This window comes from Rhinoderma darwinii, chromosome 1, assembly GCF_050947455.1.
Source record: "Rhinoderma darwinii isolate aRhiDar2 chromosome 1, aRhiDar2.hap1, whole genome shotgun sequence".
NCBI lineage: Eukaryota > Metazoa > Chordata > Amphibia > Anura > Rhinodermatidae > Rhinoderma > Rhinoderma darwinii.
In genome coordinates this window covers 491,001,501-491,028,415 of record NC_134687.1, presented here as the reverse complement: position 1 = coordinate 491,028,415, position 26,915 = coordinate 491,001,501, and the positions used below count along the sequence as shown (strand labels likewise).

Genomic DNA, 26,915 nt, shown 5'->3' with positions numbered 1-26,915 from the left:
GGGCATGTCTTATTACGGCCCGGTTCTGCGGTCCGGGCTCATTGAAAACAATGGCCGCGGCCATGTGCATGTCCCGCGATTTGCGGGCGGCCTGCGGCTGACAGTCCGCTGACAGTCCGCAGCCGGCCGACCCGAAAATCACGGCCGTGCACACGGCTACGGTCGTGTGCATGAGGCCTTACGGTGATACCAAATTTATATTGTGTTTTTATTTTTTATATTTTACTACTTTTACAAAGAAACACGTTCTGAGAGGCGTAACTTTATTTATTTTTCGGTCGATTGAGCGGTGTGAGGGCTTATTTCTTACGGGATGAGCTGTAGTTTTTATTGGTAACATTTTTTGGTACATAAAAAGTGAACAAAAAGTTGTATTACATTTTTTTTGTTGAGCTAAGGTGACAAAAAAAACTTTTGGCGGGTTCAATTATTTATTTAATTTTTTTACGGTGTTCACCATGCGAGTTAAATAATGGTATATTGTAATAGTTTGGACTTTTACAGATGTAGCTATCTATTTTTTTTTTACATTTACTATAGAAGAAAATTGGAAAAGGGAGGTTTTTTGAACTTTTTAAAAATAAATTAAAAAAATTCCCACTACTAATAACTTTAATTCGTTTACACATTTTATTAGTCCCCTTAGAGGACTTGAACCAGCGATCATTGGATTGCTGGTACAATACACTGCAATACTAATGTATTGCAGTATATTGTTATTTTTACAGGCTTCTGTAACAGCACAATCGCTGTTCCTGTCCATTAGTCCCGTTTGTCAGCTGTAATACACAGCTAACACCCGCAGCACATGGAGCGGGCTCGGCATGTGAGCCGGCACCATGACGTGCTATTAAGTGTTAGTGCGCGAAGGGTTTAACGCACAGCGGATGGTTCAAACTGAAAGTTTGTTTTCCCGTTATGACATTTTAGTGCATAATGTTGTGCCCAGTTTGTGCCACTGAAGACAAATACCTCATAAAACGTTAAGTGGGTTCTCCCGGGTATCGCAATGCCATATACATGGACGCAAACTGCTGTTTGAGCACACTGCAGGGCTCAGAAGGGAGGGAGCGCAATTTTGCTTGGTAGTAGTTTTTGGGGTTTTAATGGTATTTCAGTTTATAATGTGGGGGGCATAGGTAACCTGTGCGGAGTGCATCAGGCTATAATAATGGGGTAAATAAATAATAATTCATAGATATGTGGCCGGTGTCACACTGATAAATGGTGCCCAATCTTATCCGCTTTTGGAACACTCTGCACATTTTGCATCGCCATATTCTGAGAGCCAGAACTTTTTTATTTTTTCTCCACTGGAGCTGTGTGAGGGCTTATTTGTTGCGGGACAATCTGTAGCTTTTATTGGTACTATTTTGAGGTACGTGTGTTTTTGTTTTGTTTTTTATTCAATTTTTTTGCAAGCCTGGTGACCAAAAACTAGCAATTCTAACAATGTTTTTTAGTTTATTTTTTTTATAGCGTTCACCGTGCGCTATAAATGACCATTTTACTTTATTCTTCAGGTCGGTACGATTACGGCGATACCATATGTATATGGTTTTTTTATGTTTTGCAGCGTTTGCACGACGACGTCACTTTTTTCTAAAAATAATTTATTTTCTGTCTCACCATATTCTGAGAGCCATAACTTAATTTTTCAGTCAAAAAAGCTGTGTAAGGGCTTGTTTTTTGCGGGACGGGTTGTAGTTTTTATTGGTACTATTGTTGATCACTTTTTATTCTCTGTTTTGGGAGGGGTGGTGACCAAAAAATAGCGATTCTGGCATAGTTTTTTTTTTTGTTTGCGGTGTTCATCGTGCGGGGAAAATAACTTTATAGTTTGGGTTGTTACTTTATTTATTTTTTTACTTTTTTTTTTTTTTTGTCCCACTAGGGAACTTGAGGATTTGCAGCTCTGATCGCTGATATAATAATAATACATTACACTACCTAGGTAGTGTAATGTATTCTAACTGTCATTGTGACGTGACAGTCACACTGACAGGAAGCCTAGGAGGACCAGCCTCCGGCTGCTCCTCCTAGACTTCGTACATGGCAATCCAGAGGCCATTGTCTGGCCTCCGGTTGCCATAACAAGCATAGGCAGCCCCCACAATCACTTAGTGGGGGCTGCCGATATACTTCAAACCCTTTAAATGCGGTGATCGCAATCAGTTGCCGCAAGAGGCGATGATCCGCTGACCGGCAAGACTGGAGTGTCAGCTGTTGGGGACAGCTGACCTCCCGGTTCCCGGACACTGTCCATTGTGCGCCGGGAACCGGTCCACAACTGTACGTCCTAGTGCGGGAAGCAAGCCCTCTCTCCAGGACGTACAGTTGCGGCGTAGCGCGGGAACAGGTTAATAGTCATAAAATATAGGATAGAAAACGGACCAAAGTTAAATGCACCAGAGGAGTCTTGTTGTTGGGTCTCCGTTCTGTCTTTTGTTGGTACTGGCCTTCAAGATCAAAGTTCTGTGCTCAAAACTAGTATTTTCATAATTTCTGGATTATCGGACGCCAGTGCTAGATAATATAAAGATATCACTGTATTTCCCTACTGTAATACCATTGGCCTGTGGGGAAACTTAAATTCATTATGTTGCTCTGCTGCCTAGTAGGCTACAGACGGATTTTCAGAAGTCAGGAACCCATTCACAGACCTTTGAACTATCATAGACTGCAGTATATAGTCTGCTAATGGATACTCCGAGAAACTGAATTTACCTGAGAGTACTGCAATGCATTCTGCAGGGAAAGTGAGAAATTATTCAAGTATATTAGAGATTTCCTGGGAGTTCTTTAATATTTTCTGAAAATTGGTTCCAAATGTGGACCTCCATTGCCCATACCCACTAACCTATGTATTATTTTTCTCTGAACCGCTAATCTTACGTACTTCTTTAAACCAACTTGATGTTGTAGTTTAAAGTGGTCATAGACCGGACTATAGCCAAATGAACGATTTTATTTTCAAAAACAATAATCTTTATTGCCTCGATTCTAAATACAATAATTTTCAACCAAATCTTCTCCATAGTTCAGAACTCTTATCACTCATGCTTCAAATTTTTTTTCCTCGTCGTTGGTAAGCACTACAGTGTTCCAATGAGAAAATTCATTCAGGTTTCATTTACATTTTGTATGTCCCTTTCCTAACAAGTGTTCCATGACTTCATCCGTAATTAACCCTTCACAAGGATATAACAAAATACTTGTGCATGGAAAAATAAACACATTCCTTGAATGTAAAGATGGTGTATTCTAAAGGTCATCTTACATTGCCCGTCCTGGGCAGTGTAAGCTAGCGCCGATCAACGGGACCCCTCGTTGATCGGCGCTCGTTTGCTCCTTTCACAAGGAGCTATGGATGGGGACGAGCGGTCGTTATTCCAATCGTTCGTCCCCATACATTATTATCATGTCGGCAGCACGTCTCCCTGTTTACACAGAGAGATGTGCTGCCAACAACAATAATATTTTTCATTTTTAAAACGATACGATCAGCAGATGAACGAGCGTTTGATCGTTCATCTGCTCATCGCTGCCCTGTTTACACAGGACAATTATCGGCAACGAGCGTTCTATGAATGCTTGTCTGCCAAATAATTGCCCAGTGTAAACTTGGTTTGAGTAGAACAATTGTTCCCGTTATTTGCAAAAGTACTGAAGAGCGCTTATCAAGTAGTAAGAGGGGTTGTCTCAGGATAATAACCTTTTCCATTTCTGTCCTTTCAGGGCATAAGAACATCATAATGAGCAAAAACGCCGAGCTGCTATGAAATAGAGGCTTCTGCTATGGTGGAACCAGTTAGTCAATGCATTTAGATGGCAAGCTGATTGATGGGGGCTCAAAAAACCAGACCCATGGCAACTGGCTGATCGCTGGCCTTGCTTTTTTAAAAGGGTTGTTTTTATGAGACAACCATTTAACCCCTTAGAGTGGGTCAGTCAGATATTTATGCTGCCCTTGTATACTGTCACTTACTAGTTATGTTAAGTATTTAGAACTTCTAGTTGTGGCATGGTGCAAGTATGAGTCCAAGTATATTCATATAATCACGCTTCTCCGCCATCCTGCTGCTGATTGACACTTTTCTCCCTTTTACTGTGCGTTGGGAGAAAAGTGTCAATCAGCGGCTGGAGTGCAGGGGAGCATTAATATTTGCATATACTTGAACTCCTACTTCTAGCACCGGCCACATGCTCCAAGTGTAAGTTCTAAATACTTAATAACTTCTTAACATGAAGTAATTAGTGACAGGCCACTGAAATCAGCCTGTCACTTGTTTATGCTGCTCAGGGCAGCATAAAAATCTGACGGATCTGATTTAACACACAAATGGCTTCATAGTATGTCAATGGCCCAATGTAATTGAGGCACCATGGCGTACTATTATGTCATTATGATCGCATGGGCACTGTCACTGTGCCCATGCAATGACAGTCAGGTGGACAACTGTCATACATAGCCATTCTCCAGCTGCCACTGAAAAATTAAATGTCACTATGGAGGCCGTCTAAGACTAGATGAAAATAAATAAAAAAAAGCAGAGCGCACATATCAAACGGTAAAATGGAGAGGGGGACAAGAGGGTGATCAGTTCTGATAACCTGATCAAGTTGTGCTAGGAGCACAACATCCAATAGTGCATCTATCCAAATGACGCTGCAGCCTGGGTTCCGGTATGGATCGCGATTGTCCAGGTTCAATAGCAGAAAAAACTGATATCACCCTGGCGCTGCTAGGAGTTTTAAGGTTGTTCAACGAGTCAGTCAAGGATCCTCCAACTCTTCTTTCCATATGCTTTATTTGTATAAGATGCTACACGTTTCAAGGCCGGACCGGCCTGTTACTCAGGTAAAATACAAATGGTAAAAGAAGCCCCTTGCAAGGTGTTATATACATACAGAATTCTAAAAAAAAGTGGAAAAACCTGCCAAAATGGGGCGGAGTCATGATGCCTTGTCATAAGGTTAAAGCAATCACTAAGATTGTTCAAGTCTGTTGCAACATCGTAGGAAGTCAGACACTAAGGATTGTGTAGTTTAAGATATTATTAAATACCTTAAACGACACAAGTGTTGTTTGGAAGTGCATGGAAATAAGAGCTGGAGGATCCTTGACTCTTTGACTCCTTGAACAACCTTAAAGAGGCTCTGTCACCAGATTCTCAAATCCCTATCGCCTATTGCATGTGATCGGCAATGTAGATAACAGTAAAGTTATTTTTATTTATTTTTTTAAAACGTTCATTTTTGGCCAAGTTATGAGCTATTTTATATATATATATATATATGCAAATGAGCTTTGAAATGGACAACTGGGCGTGTTTTTTTTTTCGTATGTCCAACTGGGCGTGTATTGTGTTTTTAACTGCGCGTGTTTACTTGTATGACGCTGACGAATCAGTGACCAGTCAGCGTCATACACTCCTCTCCATTCATTTACAAGCAGCACAGCGTTCTTACTAGAACGATGTGCAGCCACATACACAAGTGTCCTGATAATGAATACACATGACATCCAGCCTGGACGTCATGTGTATTCAGAATCCTGACACTTCTGAATCTTTTCTGTGAGATTACAGCAAACCACGCGTAATCTCGCGAGATTACGGAGGTAAACGAGATTTCGTTTCCCTTGCTGGAAATCTCACAGAAAAGTAAATGAATGTAGAGGAGTGTATGACGCTGACTGGTCACTGATTGGTCAGCGTCATACACGTAAACACGCCCGGTTAAAAACACAATGCACGCCCAGTTGGACATACGAAAAAAAACACGCCCAGTTGTCCATTTTAAAGCTCATTTGCATATATATAAAATAGCTCATAACTTGGCCAAAAATGAACGTTTTTAAAAAAAAAAAACGTTACTGTTCTCTACATTGCAGCGCCGATCACATGCAATAGGCGATAGGGATTTGAGAATCTGGTGACAGAGCCTCTTTAAAGAACTCCTAGCAGCACCAGGGTGATATCATATTTTTTTTTTCTGTAATTTCTTCTGCTAAGACTAGATGAAGGTCCCCTGAGCTATCTCTTGTACAAGCCTGTTATGTCCCATACACAGCACCGTGCCCGTAATCGCGGTCCGTGATTATGGGCATGGCCGGCTGCAGACAGTCACCCGCATTTGTGGGCCGTGCCCCCATTATAAAGTATGGAAGCACAGTCCGTAAAATAAAAAAAATAGGCTGTCCTAGTTTTTTACGGAAACTTTCTACTGTCCGGACACCTTCCCGTATATACTAGTCCTTCTCAATGAATTAGAATATCATCAAAAAGTTAATTTATTTCAGTAATTCAATTCAAAAAGTGTGTCTCATATATTATATAGATTCATTACACACAGAGTGATCTATTTCCAGCGTTTTCTTCTTTTAATGTTGATTACGGGTAACCGTTAATGAAAAGCCAAAATTTAGTGTCTCAAAGTTTGAATGTTAAATAAGCCCAATTTCAAAAATGATTTTTAATATGGAAATGTTTGCCTAATAAAGTATGTCCAGTATCTGCACTCAATACTTAATCGGGGCTCCTGTTGCATGAATTACTTCATCAATGCGGCGTGGCATGGAGGTGATCAGCCTGTGGCACTGCTGAGGTGTCATGGAAGCCCAGGTTGCTTTGATATCGACCTTCAGCTCGTCTGCATTGTTGTGTCTGGTGTCTCTCATCTTCCTCTTGACAATACCCTATAGATTCTCTATGGGGTTCAGGTCAGGGAGTTTGCTGGCCAATCAAGCACAGTGATACTGTGGTTATTAAACCAGGTATTGGTACTATTGGCAGTGTGGGCAGGTGCCAAGTCCTGCTGGAAAAGGAAATCAGCATAGGTATAGATGTATATAAATGTATTTATTTTTTACACAACATATTTAATGCAGATAATTCTGCAAATCCAACCAAAAATCCATATCGTATTGTGCAGAATTGCCACTGCAGATTTTCCTGAAAATAACAAAAAACTCAACGGTTTTGAAATCCATAAAATTAGTTGCAGGTTTTTTCGTTCCCATTGAATTAAATGGTGTAAATCTCAAACAAATCTGTGGTTTTTCTGCAACAGTAATTTACATGCTGTAGTTTTTAATCTGCACTACAGATTACTTTTTAAATCTCATCCGCTTGCCTGCCACTGTAATCCACTGCAGATTTTACCTGCGCAAATCAGCAGGTAAAGTCCCCAGCTTTTCCATTCTGCGATGACTTAGCCTAAAAGGATACACTTCTTTTATGTCAGAAATGAACGATAGAAAGAAGAAAATGTGGGATTTTATTTTCATTATTTTTGCCTGCCCCCCCCCCCCCCCATTAAATGCATACAAAATGAATACGGACACATACATACCTAAAAATATAACGTGTAGGAGCTACAACTTGTCAGGCAGAAAAACAATACCCCAAATTGCTGCATTTGTAGAAAAATAAAAAAACATATTTCTTTCCGGAAGGCCGAGATTAAAAATGTTTTGTGTGGTCCTGAAGGCCAAACTTGGCTTGGTCCTTAAGGAGTTAGCTTTTCTAGTGTTACGTAAATACAGCGTAACTATGTTCTGCAAATATGTTTTTAAAACCTCACGCACATGAACTTAAGGGTTTTTACTCTCTGCAAATACGAATCTGACGGTTACGGATATACATCCACACGTGTCTGGAGTTGTCGAAGTTGTGTAGTCTGTGCCGCAATTGTGGACAAGAATAGGACATGGTCTATATTTTGCGGATTATTTCTACGGAACGGACACACATCCGTAAATATACGGAAAGGTGTCCGTGACCAATAGAAATCAATGGGTCCACAATTTCATCGGTAATTACGGATGAAAACTACGGTCATGTGCATGGGGTCTTATCCGGTGTACAGTGGTCCCTCAAGTTATAATATTGGTTCCCGGACAACTATTGCAAGCTGAAAATACTGTAACTTGAGACCATAAGTCTATGGAAAACTAGTAATTGGTTTTTAACCCCCCAAAATGTCTTCCCAAAATAAGAAAAAACAAAGATAGACAAGAATGCAGATAACTAATACAGATGGAGCAAGTCCCGACATACTAATCACTTTCTTTGTTGAGGACGGCAGCTTCTTCAGAGTCCTGTACAGTACACCTGCTTAGGACCCATTCTACCGTTACATGCAAATATTCAGGACGCAGCAATCTTAAATTTTTGTTTTTTCATCACATCTCAAAAGGCATAACCTATCATTACATTTTTATTTATTTTTTGACAGGAGAAATACGGTATGCACCGTGCGATATAAAGAACATGGTAACTTTATTCTACAGGTCTTTAAAATTGCGTCGATACCAAATATAAAAAGATTATTTCGTATTTGACTACTCTTGCCCTGTACTGTACTGTGGTGAGGCGCTACTAGACAGCCCATTAGTGCATGCACTTCAGTAATAAAGGTGTTTTTACCATGCTGATTGGCTGGATTTTCCAGCCAATCCCATGTGCCGCAGACTGTGTGGCATTGTGTATAAAATGTGGTTTAAGCTGCAATGACCCAGGTGAGACCATTGGATGTTAAAAATATTGGAACCAGACGCCATTGTATGATTTGTATTTGTTTCAGTTCCATTTTCAAGGTCTCTAAAACGAATATTTCTCAGTGTTTGCTACAAAGACTATAGTATAGGCAATCCTCTGTGAGATCATCTCACTCCTGTTCTGAGGTTTTGCTACAATCCACGAGTATTGGTAAGCGCTATAATAAAGGAATCCAAACTATATAGCTCACAGATGATTGCCTAGACGTCATTCTTTTCAGATGAGCATTTACAGCAGTATATTAGTTTTATACGGTCGTCAACTTTTTCCATTTACTGACTGCAGGCAGAGCTTATCAAATGGTGAGGAAAAGAATTATCAAAACTATTGTTAAAGGATCACAGGCTCTTGAAGGGGTTTGCCTATCAGGGACATTTATGGCATATCCACAGGATATGCCATAAATGTCAGATGCAGGTCCCACCTCTGGGACCCGTACCCTAGACCCCTAAACCCTGTTCTACCTTTTATTGCTTCCCGCTGCCAATTGTATCTCACATGGAAGTGAATGGCGGTTACGGAAGCAGCGTAGTACTCGAGCTATGCTGTTCCCGTAATAATTTGCCATTCACTTCTATAGGAGTTACGGAAACAGCGTAGCTCAGCTACGCTGTTTTTGGATTACATGGTCAGGAATTACAAGTGGCAGCAGACAGTGGGGAAGTTAGAACAGGGTTTAGGATATGCCTTAAATGTACCTGATGGTCAAACCCCTTTAAGGAGAAGTGGAGCAGTCGCCTATAGCAACTAACCAGATGCCGTTTTTGAGAATGATATAAGCAACCTGATAGGTTGCTATATGCAGCTCCACCACCTTTTCTTTGTACTAGGTACATACATTGGGGGAGTTTAATCACAACTAAGTTGCATAACCTTTAAAGGGGTTGTACCAAAATCTACAATTATCACCTAACCACAGCATAGGTAATAATTGTCCAATTGCTGGGGGCCCCACCACTGGGACCTCCATCGATCGGGTTTCTGTGGATAGGTGATCATTTTCCATTCTGGGGCAACCCCTTAAGGCTATGATCACATTGTTTTCCATCAGGTTCCTGTTGACTTTAGGTCAGAATTGCGTAACCTTACGCGCTATTCTATTCATTAGCTGACGCACACCGAATTCAATGGAAGTAAAACCAAAAGGATTAGGACGCGTCTAACGGGGAAATGTTTTTATCTTGTAAAAACTGGAAACCTGAAGCCAGTGTGCAATAATTCAACTTAATTTACATAAGACTCGACTACCCTTTTTAACATGGTTATCAAGCCATTTGTAGCCGTGTGTTTTTGTTTTTATGTTTTTCCAGTTGAGGACATACTTTCTTCTTTTAGGGAGTAGCTCCCACATATATGGCTAGGAATATACGGATGGAACACAGACGGTGAATGCTCCCCGTTAATCATAACAAAACTATGGTCGTACTTTAGTATAGTAGATTATGTATGTAAAAGTATAAAATCCAATGTTCATGACTGGTCACATCTTACATGCAGGAAATGAATGAGGACCATAGCACGCCCAAGAAAGAAAAACAGGAACGCATATCAAAGCATAAAGAGAACCTCCAGCACACTCAGGCTGAGGAGGAAGCTCAACTCCTTAGCCAACAGAGACTGTACTATGAGAAAAATTGCCGACTCTTCAAGAGGAAGATAATGATTAAAAGGCATGAAGTTGAGCAGCAGCACATCCGTGAGGTAAAATTCTTTACTTTTGTAGCTGCATACTTCTCAATCCCTTTGTAAGTTGCAATTAAGTACAGCGCACATATACCTGCAGTGCCCACAATTTTCATGGCAAAGTATAAAAGAGACTATTATTCCAACAATAAAGTTCTATGCAATTGGGCATTTAATGAATATATATTATACTAAGGTACTATTTAAGTGATACCGGGTTATCTTTATTTTACACCTTTTTTTCTAAAACTTGTTTAATGTTTGTTTTTCTTCTTTTGATATGTATAATTTCCTGTTTACTATTTGTTTTCATGCATCTTTATAGGTCTGCTGTAGTCAAAGTAGAAAGACCACAGTGTGCTAAGGGATGATAGATGATAAAGTGGCCCAGTATGGTCCACTATGGAGAAAAACAGGAGGAGTCAGCAAGTCAAGACATCAGTGACAAAATAATGTTAAATGATGTGAGAATAAGCAATTTTCTAGCTTCAAGGCTATGTACACCTTTGAAATCTTGTTTTTGTTTTTTTTTTTATAAAAATGTCCATCGGTGTGTTTGCTGCAACTTTCTCAACCCATCAGTGCCGCTGACCTGATGGATCCAGGTCTCAGCGCGAGATACAGCTGCTTTGTATACAGGATACAAAGCAGCTGTATCTCAAAAAGTACAAATCTTTAATAAAGAGTATTTAGAAAGTTGCACCAAAGACAGTATATGTGTGTATGTATGTATGTATATATATATATATATATATATATATATATATGACTATTTCAAAGTTGTACGTAGCCTTTAATGTGTTCTGAAAGGACCAACAGTGCTGAATATTTCAGCCATATTGCAATGTAAGTAATAGGAATAGAGCAGCTATCCCATAAGGCAGCGTTTATATTCGTAGAAAGTAGATGGACAGTGCGGTTAGGTTTCCACCCTCCAATTGTTTGTGGTATTTGCATATAACTATAATATTCTTACCAGGAGCTCAATAAAAAGCGAACCCAGAAAGAAATGGAGCATGCCATGTTAATCCGGCACGACGAGTCAACTCGGGAGCTGGAGTACCGGCAGCTGCACATGTTGCAGAAACTTCGGATGGACCTTATACGTCTGCAGCATCAAACTGAACTGGAGAATCAACTGGAATACAACAAGCGCAGGGAAAGGGAGTTGCATCGGAAACATGTGATGGAACTCCGGCAGCAACCTAAGAATCTCAAGGTATTTTCCATTTCTATAATATGTGTTTATATAATATTGTGTATGTTTATGCACTCTAGCTGCCCATTTACATTAGATTAAGTTTGCCGACCCTCTATTCTGTAGGTAGACCCTCCTGATTGTCCCCTGATGGCAGATGTAAGGGAGGGAATGAGGATTGGCATATTGGATTGCATCATGCCAGATTCCTTTTGTTGGCTCCAGTTTTTTGTTGCCAGTTTATGCTCTATATCAGGGGTCTCAAACTCGGCAGGGTATGTGGGCTGCATATAGAAAAAATGGGAAGTTGACGGACCGCATTACTTTAAAATTTGATACAACACAAAATTATTGTTAATAAATTACTTATTTGAATTACTATATTACTATAATAATAATACATTACTATAAAATTAATACTACATTGCTATAATAATACCGCAAGGTTTAAAATTTGATATATTTCTCCACGTGCTTATTTCAACAATCCAGTTTTCCAGTTTAAGTGTCGCTAAATGCAGTCCGGCGGCTCAGTCAGCAGCGTTTGGCAGACACACATGTCAAGATTGGGCAGCCCCTTTTTAGATAGTGCCGCAGTGCCCTCTGTAGATGCTGCCGCAGTGCCCTCTGTAGATGCTGCCGCAGTGCAGTCCAGTACCGGAGCAGAGCCGCTTCTAGCACTCTGCCTGGGATTCCAGCTCTGCTCCTGACATCACTGTCCATATATGGACAGAGATGTCAGCGGCAACCCCAGAGCTGGAGTCCCGGGCAGAGCGCTAGTAGGCTCTTACTGGGCCTCCAGCTGTGGTCCTGACATCACTGGGACTCCTACTCTGGGGAATTCCACAGAGTCCCGGAGCAGAGCCTGTACTAGCGCTCTGCTCGGGTCTCCGCTCTGGGGAAGACCCTGACACACTGTCCATATATGGACAGCGATGTCAGGAAATTCCACAAAGCGGAGTCCCGGAGCAGAGCCGGTACTAGCGCTCTGCACGGGACTCAGGATCTGGGGAAGCCCCAGACATCGCTGTTCATATGTGGACAGCGATGTCAGGGATTTCCAGAGTCTAGCGGCTCTGTGTCCCGCGGGCCGCAGATTACAGCCCCAGGGGCCGCATGTGGCCCGCGGGCTGCGTGCTTGAGACCCCTGCTCTATATTATATATTTAAAAAAATGCAATAGAATGGCATTGAAGCAGTAATAACATTGCAGAGAACATCGTTTTTCCTCGATATGCAATTGTATTGAATTTGTATTACACAGGTCATGGAAATGCAGATTAAGAAACAGTTTCAGGACACATGCAAAGTGCAGACCAAGCAGTACAAGGCCCTGAAGAATCACCAGCTGGAGGTATCCCCAAAGTGTGAGCACAAGACAATACTCAAGTCCCTGAAGGACGAGCAGACACGCAAATTGGCCATCCTTGCTGAGCAGTATGAGCAGAGCATCAATGAAATGATGGCCTCCCAGGCGGTAAGCAAGTCTATAAATTGTTTTCATCCATCCAGATAAAGCGGTATTGACTTGATTCACAAATGATGCATTGTTGCAGCCATATGTTTCAAAGAAATGTATCCTGTATTTAATCACCAAAAAATAGTCTAATCTAAGAATTCTGTTTTGTAGTTGCTAAATAGTGTGAGGATGGGTTCATAGTAATTAACAAAGTGATCACTTCAACCTACCATTCCCTTTTGGACTATAATACAGCCTTGACCATAAGACACACCAAATAAAAAGATTTCGCCTGATTTGCAAAACTGACATGCTTTTTATTACTCCCTTTTACACACTACCTTGCTTTCCCTCTTAGCTACTCCCCATCACTGTAGCTATAACAATGTCACTCACTGATGGCACGTCACAATCTTGCAAGCACCATCACTCACTGTCACTCTTGCACAATGTATCGCAGCACTCGTGCAACCACGTATGGGAGACCTATAGCTGCATTGCAAGAGATAGAATTTAAAAAAAAAAAAATTATTTCAAGGAAGTGTTTATTAAAATGTGTTCACCTACTTTACATGGATGTCATGTGTGTGTGTATATATATATATATATATATATAATCTTGTGTCCGCAAAGACCGCTAGCTGGACATTTGTACATGTATAAATATGTTCTTAACAAACATTGATAATCCTGTGGATCTCTGTCTCCTAAAGAACTGATGTAGTTCTTTTTAATGTGTAGCCAGCAATACAAAGCAAAATTCAGCTGAAACTTTTGTCTCCAATTAGTGGCACTTGATACTTGATATTTGTTATTTGAGGCACCGGGTCTACTTCTATTTTTATTTAACTTTTGGGGATCTATGAACATATTGCTCATATGTGGACAACTCTGGAAGCTATGCGCTCTTCCTATCCACCCTAGAAGTTGCAGTTCACGACAACTGTGCTCAGGGAAGTACCAGGTTTCATCCATCGGACACACCAAATTTTTCTGATGTCTAGCACATTGCAATGATGTTATTACGGTTTCCCACCTTGGTCTTATCATTGCATGAAGTATCTGCCAGAGGCACTAAAATGTGGAGAAGTTGTGCTGCGTTACATAGTTGAAAAATTAATAAATACAACTATATAGGGATTACATACAACACTCTTGATGTCACTCGGTTGTGCTGTACTTTGCCATTAAATGCAACTATAAGGCTATGTTCACTCATTGTGGCTTTGACTACCATACCACAATTTAGCAAAAATGCTGCTGCTTTGTGGTTGTATCGCAAATGTTGCTACAAATTTACAGTGTGAACACAGCCAATGTTGATGTTTTTAATCGGAATATGTGCCATGAGTATAAGAGTTTATTCCTCACTTGATCCTTTGTTTGAATTGGTCTATGGTAACTTGGGTAAATGTAACCACATCTTATGTGTTGATATCTACTAAATACAAACCGTGAACCCTATTTTTTCATGTTTTTCTTACGTTTGTTATGTTACGGTCATTGCAGTTGCGCTTGGACGAGGCTCAAGAAGCAGAATGCCAGGCTCTGAGGCAACAGCTTCAACAGGAAATGGAGCTACTCAATGCCTACCAGAGCAAGATCAAGATGCAGACAGAGGCACAGCATGAGCGTGAACTGCAAAAGTTGGAACAGAGGGTGTCCCTTCGCAGAGCGCACCTGGAACAGAAGGTACAAATATTTTCTGCAGCTAAATTGGGATATGATATCTCCATATGTATGTTTGATTCGTAGTATCATTAGTATGTCCAACTTAAAGGGGTTTGCCCATCAGGGACATTTATGGCATATCCAAAGTATATGCCATAAATGTCCGATAGATGCGGGTCCCACCTCTGGGACCCACACCTATCACTAAAACGGGGCCCCCTAAGCCCCGTTACACCTTTCTCCCAGCCACTTCCTGATTATATAGACGGAAATTATGAAAACAGCGTAGCGCAATTAGCTACGCTGTTTTCCTAACTCCCATAGAAGTGAATGGCAGTTACGGAAACGCTGTAGCTCGCGCGCTACGCTGCTTCCGTAACTGCCATTCACTTCTATGGGAGTTACGGAAACAGCGTAGCTTAGCAAGCATGGTCGGAAATTATGGAGTGGCCCAGGAGGCAGTGGGAACCGAGAAAAGTAGAATGGGGTTTAGGGGGCCCCGTTCTAGAGAAAGGTGCGGGTCCCAGAGGCATCTATTTGACATTTATGGCATATACCTGTGGATATGCCATGAATGTCCACGATAAGCAAACCTTTTTAAGAGCTAGTGATCCTCTCCTGCTCTTATTGGCATGTATTTGTCAAAAAATTTACACTTCTGTTGATTCTGATAATTTGCATCATAAACGACTTTTAGATGCGGCGAATTTGTTGCAGATTCGACAACAAAACTCTGCCGTACAATACAAGTGTTTTGGGTTATAAAACCTTATTCAAACATCAGTGCAGATTTTAGAGCATCTTGTGGATTTCCAAATCAAAATTACGATTAATTGAACATGTATCCTCGATTACGATTAATGAACAATTTAAGCCACACCCCTTTTTAAATGCCGTGCCCACAATTTGCGTGCTATGCCACTGAATTAATATCCCCTGAGCGTGTTGTATACTACTGTATATAATATATCCCTGACACTGCCCCCACACAGTATAATGCCCCCCCATAACTGCCCTCTACACAGTATAATCCCCCAATAGCTGCCCCACAGCAGTGTAATCCCTCCATAGCTGCCTCTATACAGTCTAATGCCCCTATAATTGCCCTCCACACAGTATAATGCCCATATAGCTGCACACCACACGGTATAATGCCCCCTATAACTGCCCTCCACATTCTATAATGTCCCCATAACTGCCCTACACAGTTTAATGCCCCTATAACTGCCCTCCACACAGTATAATGCCCCCATAACTGCCCTCCACACAGTATAATGCCCCTATAGCTGCACTCTACACAGTATAATGTCCACTCTAACTGTCCCCAGACATTATAATGCCCCACACAGTATACTGCCCCCATAGCTGCTCTCCACACAGTATAATGCCCCATAGCTGCCACCACGCTGTATAATGCAAGGACGAGTGGAAGAGATCCCTCTACTCCTCCGTTCTGCGCAGCTCGGTGCAGACAGCCACGATGATGTCACTGCCTCGCGTCGGCGATACATAGTGAATGGTAGACCAGGAACCTTACGGTCCCCTGCTCTACCATTGGATTCAACTGTATCTGCGTCCTGAAGATGCAGATACAGTTTAACCCCTTCCCGCATGTACGTGAAGGAGATGGAGCTGAGCCAGCGACATAACAGTCGGGTGACAGTTGTATGTTAGAGCTGGCACCCTGAGGTATCGGCCAGGACCGGAGCTAGCATCCGATCCGCCCAATTAACCCCTCACATGCTGAGTTCAATAGAGATCGCAGCATGTAAGGAGTTTATAGCCATCAGCACCCCAGCAACGTGATCGCTGGGTTGCCGGTGGTTGCAAAGGCGATCGGAGGCCTAATACTTGCCTCCCGGTCAGCGAGAAACTAAATCCTCCTATGTCTCGCTTGTCGGCGGGGCCCAAAAGGTTTCCGGTACCATTGGCAAGATGGCGCCGGCTCAGAAGTATGTTACAGCGGACATCCCACTGTAAAGGCAGGAACCGATTCCTGCCATTAACCCCTTCAATGTAGCGATCCAATGCAATCGCTGCATCAAAGTGGTTTGTATCAAATCAACAGCCTGCCATAAGATGGCAAGGCTGGTGACTGCTACTACGGCAACAGGAGGCCTAACAATGGCTTCCTATCTGCCATTACGGAAGCCGATTATGCCCCTTTCGGAAGGCGGAGCCTGATCGTTTTGCTGTCAGTGAACAACTGACAGTTCTAATACATTGCACTACATAGGAAGTGCAATGTATTAGAACATCAAACAAACCGTTGGACCTTCACGTCCCCTAGTGGGACTAAAGAAAAGTGTAAAAAAAGTAAAAATAAGAGTTGTAAAAAATACAATAAAAGTTTCCAGTAATAACATAAAACACAATCGCCCTTTTTCCCTTATCAAGTCATTTATTATTGAAAAAATAAAAAACTCATACATATTTGGTATCGCTGAGACCGTAACGACCTGAACTATAAAAATCTTATATTATGTTATTCCGCACAGTGAACGCCGTAAAAAAAAAACTCAAAAATACTGACAATTGCTATTTTTTGGTCACTTTGTCTTCCAAAACTTGAAATAAAAAGTGATCAAAAAGTCGCATGTACCTATAAAAACTATAACTCGTCTCGCAAAAAACAAGCCCTCATACAGCTCCGTCGACTAAAAAATTAAAAAGCTATGGTTCTCACAACTTGGCGACAGAAAAAAATCCATTCTCTTTACAAAAGTTATTTTATTGTGCAAAAAGTTGTAAAACATAAAGTGCTATAAATTAGGTATCGCCGGAATCGGACTGACCCGCAGAATAACATTAACATGTAATTTATGATGCGTGGTGAACGTGGTACAAAAAGAACTAAAAAAATATGCCAGAATTGCTTTTTTTTTTGGTCACCTTGCCTCCCAAAAAAAAAGGATAACAAGTGATCAAAAAGTCGCACGTACCCCAAAATGGTACCAATAAAAACTACACCTCGTCCTGCAAAAAAAAACAGCCCTCATACTACTAAGTCTATGAAAAAATAAAATTAGTTAAGGCTCCAATAAGTCGGGAAAGAAAAAATATGCAGTTGTGCCGACCCAAGGGGAACATTTCTTCTGTTTCAAGTGGCGAATTATCAAGGCCCTAAAATGGGTGCCCGTATTATACCAGGACAACACTTTCCCAGTAAAATTCCCCAAACTGCAAAGGTGCGAAGTGTAGACCATAAGGGGGAGAAGTAAGGATTTATCAGTACGACACCGGCCTGTGCAGAAAGGATTGTGTCACAGCGTAACAACAAATCTATGGATTATTTAATAGTTTTTTTTCCCCCATTATTGTACCACCTGACTATGCCCCTTATATAATCCGCCCGGCTTATATGTACCCCCACATTATAAACGGAAACACCAGTAAGACTCAAAACCAAAACTATTACCAAGCAAAATCCACACTCCAAAAGCCAAATGGTGCTACCTCCATTCTGAACCCTACAAGTGTGCCCAAACAGCAGTTTACTTCCACATATATGGCATCGGCATACCCGGGAAAACCCTTTTAACAATTTTTGAGGTGTGTCTCCAGTGGCACAAGTTGGGCACGACATATTTGCCCCTGAAATGGCTAGGGAAAAATATGAATTTTTACTTTGCACCTACCGCAGCGCAATCATTCATGGAAAAGGCCTGTGGGGTGGAAATGCTCACTACACCCCTTAATAAATGCCTTGAGGGGTGCAGTTTCCAAGATGGGGTCACTTCTCAGCAGTTTCTTTTATTATTTCACATCTGAGCCTCTGCAATTGTGATCCAACACTTTGTAAATTGCCAAATTAGGCCTTAATTTTTTACATGGTACTGTTTCACTCCTGAGCCTGGTCGAATGTCCAGGCAAAAGATTAGTGCCCATGTAGGATGTTTCTAAAACCGGGAAACACTGCATAATAATAAGGGTGTGGTCTTGTTATGGTGGCACGAGCCGGGCACCACATATTGGCATATCTATGGAAAAAATCCCATTTTCACTCTGCAATATCGAGTGCATACCAATTTCTGCCAATCACCTGCGGGGTTAACATGCTCACTACACACCTAGGTGAATACCTTGAGGGGTGTAGTTTCCAAAATGGGGTCACTTCTGGGGGGGATCCACTGTTTTGGTCCCACAGGGACTTTGCAAATGTGACATAGCGCCCAGTAACCAATCCAGCAAAATCTGTACTCCAAAAGCAAATGGCGCTCCTTCCCCTCTGAGCCCTACTCTGTGCCCAAACAGCAGTTTATGGCCACATATGGGGTATTGCAGTACACAGGAGAAGTTGCTTTACAAATGTTGGGGTTCTTTTATTCCTTTATTTGTTGAGAAAATGAAAAATTTTGAGCTAACACTATGTCTTATTGGAAAAAAATGATTTATTTTTTTTATCTTCACTGCCCAATTCTAATAAAATCTATGAAACCTCTGTGGGGTCAAAATGCTCACTACACCCCTAGATGGATTCTTCAAGGGGTGTAGTTTCCTAAATGGAGTCACTTTTTTGGCGTTTTCACAGTTTTGGTCCCTTAGGGGCTTTGTAAATGCGACGACTTGTTCTCCGCAAACTATTCCTGCTAAATTTGAGCTCCAAATGGCGCTCTTTCCCTTCTAAGCCCTGCACTGTGTCCAAACAGCCGTTTATGACCACATGTGGGGTATTGTTTTACTCAGGAGAAATTTCTTTACAAATGTTGTGGTGCATTTTCTCCTTTAGTCCTTGTGAAAATTAGAAAAAATTAGCTAAACCTACATTTTCATTTTCACGGCCTACTTCCAATAATTTCTGCAAAAAAATCTGTGGCGTCAAAATGCTCACTATACCCCTAGATATTTTCCTCAAGGGGTAACGTTGACAAAATGGGGTCACTTTTGGGGGATTTCCACTGTTTTGGCACCGCAAGAGCCTTTCAAACCTGACACGGTGCCTAAAATATTTTCTAATAAAAAGGAGGCCCCAAAATCCTCTAGATGCTCCTTTGCTTCTGAGGCCGGTGCTTCAGTCTATTAGCACGCTAGGGCCACATGTGGGGTATTTCTAAACACTGCAGAATCTGGACAATAGATATTGAGTTGCATTTCTCTGGTAAAAACTTCTGTGTTACAAAAAAATAGATGAAATATTAATTTCTGCAAAAAAAAAAAAGTGAAAATTTCACATCTACTTTGCCTTAATTCCTGTGAAACGTCTAAAGGGTTAAGAAACTTTGTAAATGCTGTTTTGAATACTTTGAGGGGTGAAGTTTTTAAAATGGGGTGACTTATCGGGGGGGGGGGGTTCTAATATATAAGGCCCTAAAATCCGCTTCACAACTGAACTGGCCCCTGTAAAAATTGCCTTTTGAAATTTTCTTGAAAATGTGAGAAATTGCTGCTAAAGTTCTAAACCTTGTAACGTTCTAGAAAAATAAAAGGATGTTCAAAAAACAATGCCCATCTAAAGTAGACATATAGGGGATGTTAATTAGCAAAAATTTTGTGTGGTATAACTGCCTGTCTTACAAGCAGATACATTTAAATTTAGAAAAATGCTAATTTGTGTAATTTTTCGCTAAATTTTGGTGTTTTTCACAATTAAAGGGTCCTTAAAGGGGTTAAACCAAGAAAAAAAATTGAAAAAACCGAAATGCGCAACATGACCTTGGTTAATTGTGCTGAATTGTTTTGTTTTTTTTATTTATTGCCCAGCTCTATTTGGAATCCATAGCAAAACTCTGTTTACATTTGCGTCCTAGCTTCTGTTTTCATTGGAGCCATGACCACTTTGACTGTTCCTTTTTAATATGGAGCCCATTGACTTTAATAAGATTTGTTACGGGTCCAGTAACACTGCAGACAATATTTTTGCTTTCAAAGGTCATCGGAACCCCAACAGACCAGACACTAGCGACAGAAAAACCGAATAAGGCCTTGTTCACACTAACTCCCAGTCATTCTCAAACATTTTCTGAAGTTCTTTAAAAACCATGTTAAAGGTGTTTTTAGTCCTCCTTCACACACAGATTTTTCTCTGCCATTTTAAACTGCATCAAAAGATGCTTAGAAGAACGCCAGCATTAACATGAAACAGGCGGTTTTTAAGGGTTTTTTGTGGCATTTTTCAGTTGGTGTTATTTTGTACACTTTCTTTTTCCTGGCGTTTTTGAGGTACTATAGAGAGGCCTATGGAGAAAATGGCAGAAAAAAAAAAAACACCATACCCAGAGCATGCTGTGTTTGGAAAGAAAACGCCACTGACCACAAATCTGCCTTCAAAAACTCCACAAACCAAAACGCAGTTGTGTGTAGTGCATTTGATATTTTACTATAGAATTTTATTTATTTATTTTTCTTATGCAATACATAAATAGAATATCACTTTTATACAAATAATTTATACCAAATATCCACAAGCATAATATTAGACCATGTAAAAAAAAAAAGTCGCATGATAAGACCCTGTTCACATGGCGTATTTTGCAGCTTATTTTGATGTGTAGAAATCAGCGCCAAATAAACACTCGAAACGGCCTCCCATTGATTTAGATGGGAGGCATTTTTTCGCTATTTAAGCCACTCGCGGGGGGAAAAAAGCAACATGCTTTTTCTTCTTGCGATTCTGTCTCTGACCTCTCATTGAAATCAATGGGAGGCAGAGAAAGCGTTCTGCACTGCGCTTTTTGCCCGCGGCGCTCAATTGCCACGGCCGAAATCTGCCTGCACTTTCTTGCGGCAGATCTCACGGCATGTAAAAATCTGCCTCCTGAAGACCTTTTCTGCCTCCAAAATAGTCCATATGAACAGGGCCTAAAAGTTGTTTTCTTGTTAACCCCTTCCCTTCACAGCCATTTTCTGGATTTTTCTGTGTTTTGTAGATTTATTTATTTATAAATTTTGGGTAATAGACCAGGTACATAAGGAATGTGGGGAAGGTTATGGGTACATAAACACAGGTAAAGGGTGGAAAGGAAAAATCAATACTGGCAAAATATACAAATTCAATAACATCAAAAAAAAACATCTCTGCTGACCCAAGTAAAACCATATGAGGGCTTGTTTTTTGCGGGACGAGTTGTAGTTTTTCACGGCACCATTTATTGTACCATATAATGTATTGAGAACCTGTAAAAAAAATATTTGTGGGGTGGAAGAGGAAAAAAACAGCGATTCCTCAATATATGTAAAAATGGCATGTTAACTTTATTCTACCGGTCAAAACAATTACGGCGATAATAAATTTATCTATTTTTTTTTGTTTTGCTACTTTTACAAGGAAGAAACAAATTGTTACGCCACATTCTATCGCGATAACTTTTTCATTTTTCTGGGGATTTAGCAGTATGAGGGCTAATATTTTGCGGAGCGAGCTGTAGTTTCTATTGGTAACATTCTGGGCTACACGGCGTGCATTTCAAATTGAACTGTGTGGGAGCGGCGCATGCGCCGTTCCCACACAGCGGCGTACATGTTAGTGGATGGAACGGGCCCCGTTCGCAGTCCCTATGGGACTGGAGCTGCCGTATTCCATGTCTGTATGTGTCGTTAATCGACACATACAGAAATGGAAAAAAAAATGGCAGCCCCCATAGGGAAGAAAAAGTGTAAAAATAAGAAAAAGTAACACACAAACACACAAATTAATCCAAACGTTTTTAATAAAGCACTAACATCGTTAACATATTAAAAAAAAAATTGTGATGACACTGTTCCTTTAACAGGAGATGAAGAAAGGCAGCCCTGGGGGCCCTCATTAGGCCCCTAGGCTGCCATGACAACCATAGTCACCCCCGATTGCGTTGCAGGGGGGGTGATGAGCTCTCAGAGGGGGGTGCTCCCATCTTTTTACAGTGTTAGATGCTGCGATCGTGATTGATCGCACCATTTAATAGGTTAAAGAGGCTCTGTCACTAGATTATATGTGCCCTATCTCCTACATAATTTGATCGGCGCTGTACTGTAGATAAGAGTTTTTTCATTTTGAAACTATCATTTTTGAGCAAGTTATGAGCAATTTTAGATTTATGCTAATTAGTTTCTTAATGCCCAACTGGGCGTTTTTTTACTTTTGACCAAGTGGGCGTTGTAAAGAGTGTATGACGCAGACCAATCAGCGTCATACACTTCTCTCCATTCATGTCAATTTGTATTCACAGCACAGCGTGATCTCGCGAGATCACGCTGTGCTGTCACATACACCCACATTAACTTTACTGAAGTGTCTTGAGAGTGAATAGACATTGCCTCCAGGCAGGATGCGATGTCTATTCATACTCCCGACACTTCGGTAAAGTTTCTGTGGGACTTAATCACACAGCATAGCGAGATCACGCTGTGCTGTCATTCACAGCGTGATCTCATGAGATCACGCTGTGCCGTGAGTATGTCCCGCAGTGACTTTACCGAAGTGTCGGGAGTGTGAATAGACATCGCATCCAGTCTGGAGGCAATGTCTATTCACTCTCAAGACACTTCAGTAAAGTTACTATGGGTGTATGTGACCGCATCGCGAGATCACGCTGTGCTGTGAATACACATGGACATGAATGGAGAGAAGTGATTGGTCAGCATCATACACTTCTCTTCTCTCAAATTCTGGTATCAGGCAAGCAAAAATGGACAGAGGCAGCACTTCCAAAAGTATCAGCTTTTTATTCACCCGTGCAACGTTTCAGTCCAACAGGAAAGGTCCTGTTGGACTGAAACGTTGCACAGGTGAATAAAAAAAGCTGATCCTTTTGGAAGTGCTGCTTCTGTCCATTTTTGCTTGCCTGGTACCAGAATTTGGAATTCGATACCAATAGTTTGTGTAATATTGCGATACGCGATACCAAAACGATACTTTGCCAACACTATAAAAAATGGAAGAAGTTTTTTTTTTGTTTTTTTTAAATGTGAGGCACGTGGTGTGATGAATTTTGAACCTCCATGTGCCTCACATTAATAGTAATCACCCCATCATGTTCCTCAGTCATAATGGACAACATTGGGTTAATGTGTGAGGTACATGATGGGGTTAATTACTATTAAAGTGAGGCACATGGAGGTTCAACATTCATAAGACCTCGTGCCTCACATTAATAAGTGAAAGAAAACAGTTTTTATTTTATAACCGCGTAAACATCATAAATGACGCTATAAATTTGTTATTACGGTCGCGACACTACTGAATGTGTATATTTTATGTATTGAGACTTATTTTAATGTTTATTGTAAAAAAATGTGTATTTTTTTTAATTTTAGCATTACTTTATTTATATTTTTTTTAGACAATGTACTGATATAGATATATATATATATATATATATATATATATATATATATATATATATATATATATATATATATATATATATATATATATATATATATATATATATATATATATATATATGCCAGTACATTAGCCTGTGTACTGAGTGTACACGGGAAGTTGCTAGGACATACCGAAGTATGCCCTAACAGGAAATATGGTCAGACAGCTCTTTGGTCCTTCAATGGACCCTGGGCTGTCTGCCCATATATGGTATGTCCCTCGATTGCGTCACAGGGATTCCCAGTGATGCGATCCAAAGGGCATCGCACTTGTCATTTTTCACTTTAATGCTGTGGTCAGCTTTGATCGCAGCATTCGGGGAAATAGTTGCGGCGATCAGAGGTTTCAGCTGCGGCTGTGTAATACAGCCATTGCCCCGCTTCTGACAATAAGTGTGTGTACGCGCGCGGTCAGCATGAGGTGATGCTGCCGCCGCTGCGCTAATGAGTGTCGGCGCAGGCACTGAAGACAGAACATGGGGGTGTTTTGTAGTGTGCCCACCATGTTCTGTCTTCAGTGTGGGTGCTCAGTAGTGCAGCGCTGGTGGCATCAACACATGCTGACCGCGCGCACACTTGTCAAGACTCCGGAGCGGGCTATGACTGCATTACAGAGCCGCAGGCCCGCTCTAATAACATTCATGTGTTACTATACTTAGCTGTACAGCCGCACAGCTTAGTATCGAAATACATGAAATAACGGTATTGAACTACTTGAGGGTGCACGGTATCGAACTAGTATCGCTATTTCGGTGCATCGTGCAACACTACTCTGTTTCATCATATATGCTAACAAATACAAGCTCTTATACCTGTATCAAGAAATAAAGGTATGTGTTCGATGCATAAAGACTTCTGAATAATTCTATACAGTGATAAATCCATGGTCTAATAAATGTTATAGTTAGAATAAGAGACATTGCATTATATGCACATGCAATCCTGAAGTGAAGGATTTATATTAATATACATGCTCCTAAAATCTGCTATTCCTCTTTACCAACAATCCTGTACTGGAAACTCCTAGCAACAGGTGATGTCACCACTGGTCCCATCTGACTGGCTGAAGGCATCCAGCCAATCACTGAAGGCCAGAATTCCCAGCTATGCCAAACAATGCTGTCGCTGCAGTTCATAGCAGCCCATGACTTTGTCTGGTGCAGTACTTAGCATCCTTCTCCGTGGACCCTTAGATATGTGGATGAGAAATAAATCCAGCCTTTTACTTAAATAACTTCGAGATAAGCTTCATAAAGATTTGGACATCTAGAATTTGATATTGTATATTATATAGTTTTATTGTGCATGGAACAAAATAAGTTAAACAAAATGCTGAAATATTTTTCTATAGCATAAAAGGGCGGCTTCTTATTTGTTTTAGATTGAAGAAGAGTTGGCAGCCCTTCAAAAGGAGCGCAGCGAGAGGATCAAGCATCTATTTGAACGCCAAGAAAGGGAAATTGAAACCTTTGATATGGAAAGTTTACGGATGGGCTTTGGAAATCTGGTGACGTTAGAATATCCCAAGGAGGACTATAGATGAGAGAGGCCAGTTTTTGCCATTCAAATAAAAGAACAATAATATTATTAACAATGACAGCAAGGAGAACCTGCAAAACGTACATTCCCCATTTTAACGGGCGTGCTCTCTCTCTCTCTCTCTCTCTCTCCCTCCCTTTCTATCTCTCTCTCTTTCTCTCTCTGTCTCTATCTATCTCTGACGTCCGTCGGACACTAGTGCCTGTAATTCTTTTTACTCACCAGGGTGCCTCTGGGCAAATCTGAGCACGGAGCAAGCTCCCTGGCATACCTCTCAAGTGTCCCTGATTGTCACTCAAAATTTCAATCCATCAGAACATTGGTGCTTGTTATACAAACCGAAGATTCAAACAGCGGGAAGGAGTCTTGAAGTAACAGTTGTGTTTTGTGTCGAAACTCTTCCTTTATTCATAACCCCTTTTGTGGAAAGAGATAACTTGATTATTCAAAGTTTTGTCCATGATGTTCCTTGGGGAAGATGGTGAGAGGTATGTGCTTTTTATCTCAGTGTGAGGATTGAGAGGTATGTATTTCCTATGCCTCTATTGGAGGGCTTGTGAGGGTTATGTGTCTATTAGCCTGTATTTGGACAAAGGTGAGAAGTGTGAGTCCCTGGTGTATTGGAGTACTCGGAGGGGTAAAAGCTATGTGTTCACAATGCCTCTGCTGGGACTTACCTATGTGTCCGGCAGTTAAAAGTCCTACTTTGTGGAAGATGGCTGCCCACGATATTAGCCGGTTTCATAACCCATGATGCACATCAGTTGTCAGTCTGTGATTAACCCCTTCAGCCCTGAGCCAGTTTAGTGGTGGTGTTTAAGTAAGATCTGGTTATGACTTTTACCTGGTCTTAACAGTGGGGTCGTTTTTGGCACTTTCAGAAGTTTGGTTACCAAGAAAACGCCTCTTTTATACTGGGTCAGTATCTAGCGAAGACAAACCTTCCAATCTTCTAAAGTGCCTCACACTTCAAACTAAAACTCAGGGATGAAGAGATTAATTTATTGATGTTCAATAACACATTTGAGAGACTAGAGAGAACAGAGAAGAGAAACTTAATGACAAACCAACAAAAATGTGCATATCTGTTGGTTTCTGCTAACATTTTGTTCTGTTAAAGTACAAGCAAAAAAAAATAATATATATATATATACAATTTAATACATAAGAGAGAGAGAAGCATAAAACTGCAGCCTTAAGGTTACTGCTGCTGCGTTAAACATTGTTGTTTTTTTGGTATTTGTTCGTCAGGAATAAAAAAAGAAGAGATTTTATTAAACTATTGAGGTTTGATACATTTTACAGAAACCAATCATGTTGTATATATATATAGACATATTGTTGGGGGGGGAGAAGCAGAACTGGGGGGGGGGGTTGTTTGGGCAGACGGGGTGGGTAGAATGTCTTGTGAAAATATATAATTTTTTTATTTTTGTTTGTTTGTTTTTTTCATTTCTTTTTTTGTTACGTTTTTTATTTTATTTAGAAAACTTTTGCTG

The 26,915-nt window shown here is 40.7% G+C and overlaps 1 protein-coding gene across 4 annotated transcripts in view; it reads left to right on the top strand.

Annotated features, from left to right (window-relative positions):
- Positions 1-26,698, top strand: part of TAOK3 (TAO kinase 3) — a 280,331-nt gene extending 253,633 nt beyond the window's left edge. For all 4 annotated transcript variants that reach the window (XM_075835361.1, XM_075835369.1, XM_075835388.1 and 1 more), the window contains 5 exons: positions 10,062-10,265; positions 11,227-11,466; positions 12,709-12,921; positions 14,413-14,595; positions 25,259-26,698. In XM_075835361.1, the coding sequence (XP_075691476.1) occupies positions 10,062-10,265; positions 11,227-11,466; positions 12,709-12,921; positions 14,413-14,595; positions 25,259-25,420 (1,002 nt within the window). In that variant the 3' untranslated portion in view covers positions 25,421-26,698. The remainder of the gene's footprint in view (positions 1-10,061; positions 10,266-11,226; positions 11,467-12,708; positions 12,922-14,412; positions 14,596-25,258) is intronic.
- The last annotated feature ends 217 nt before the right edge of the window (positions 26,699-26,915 follow it).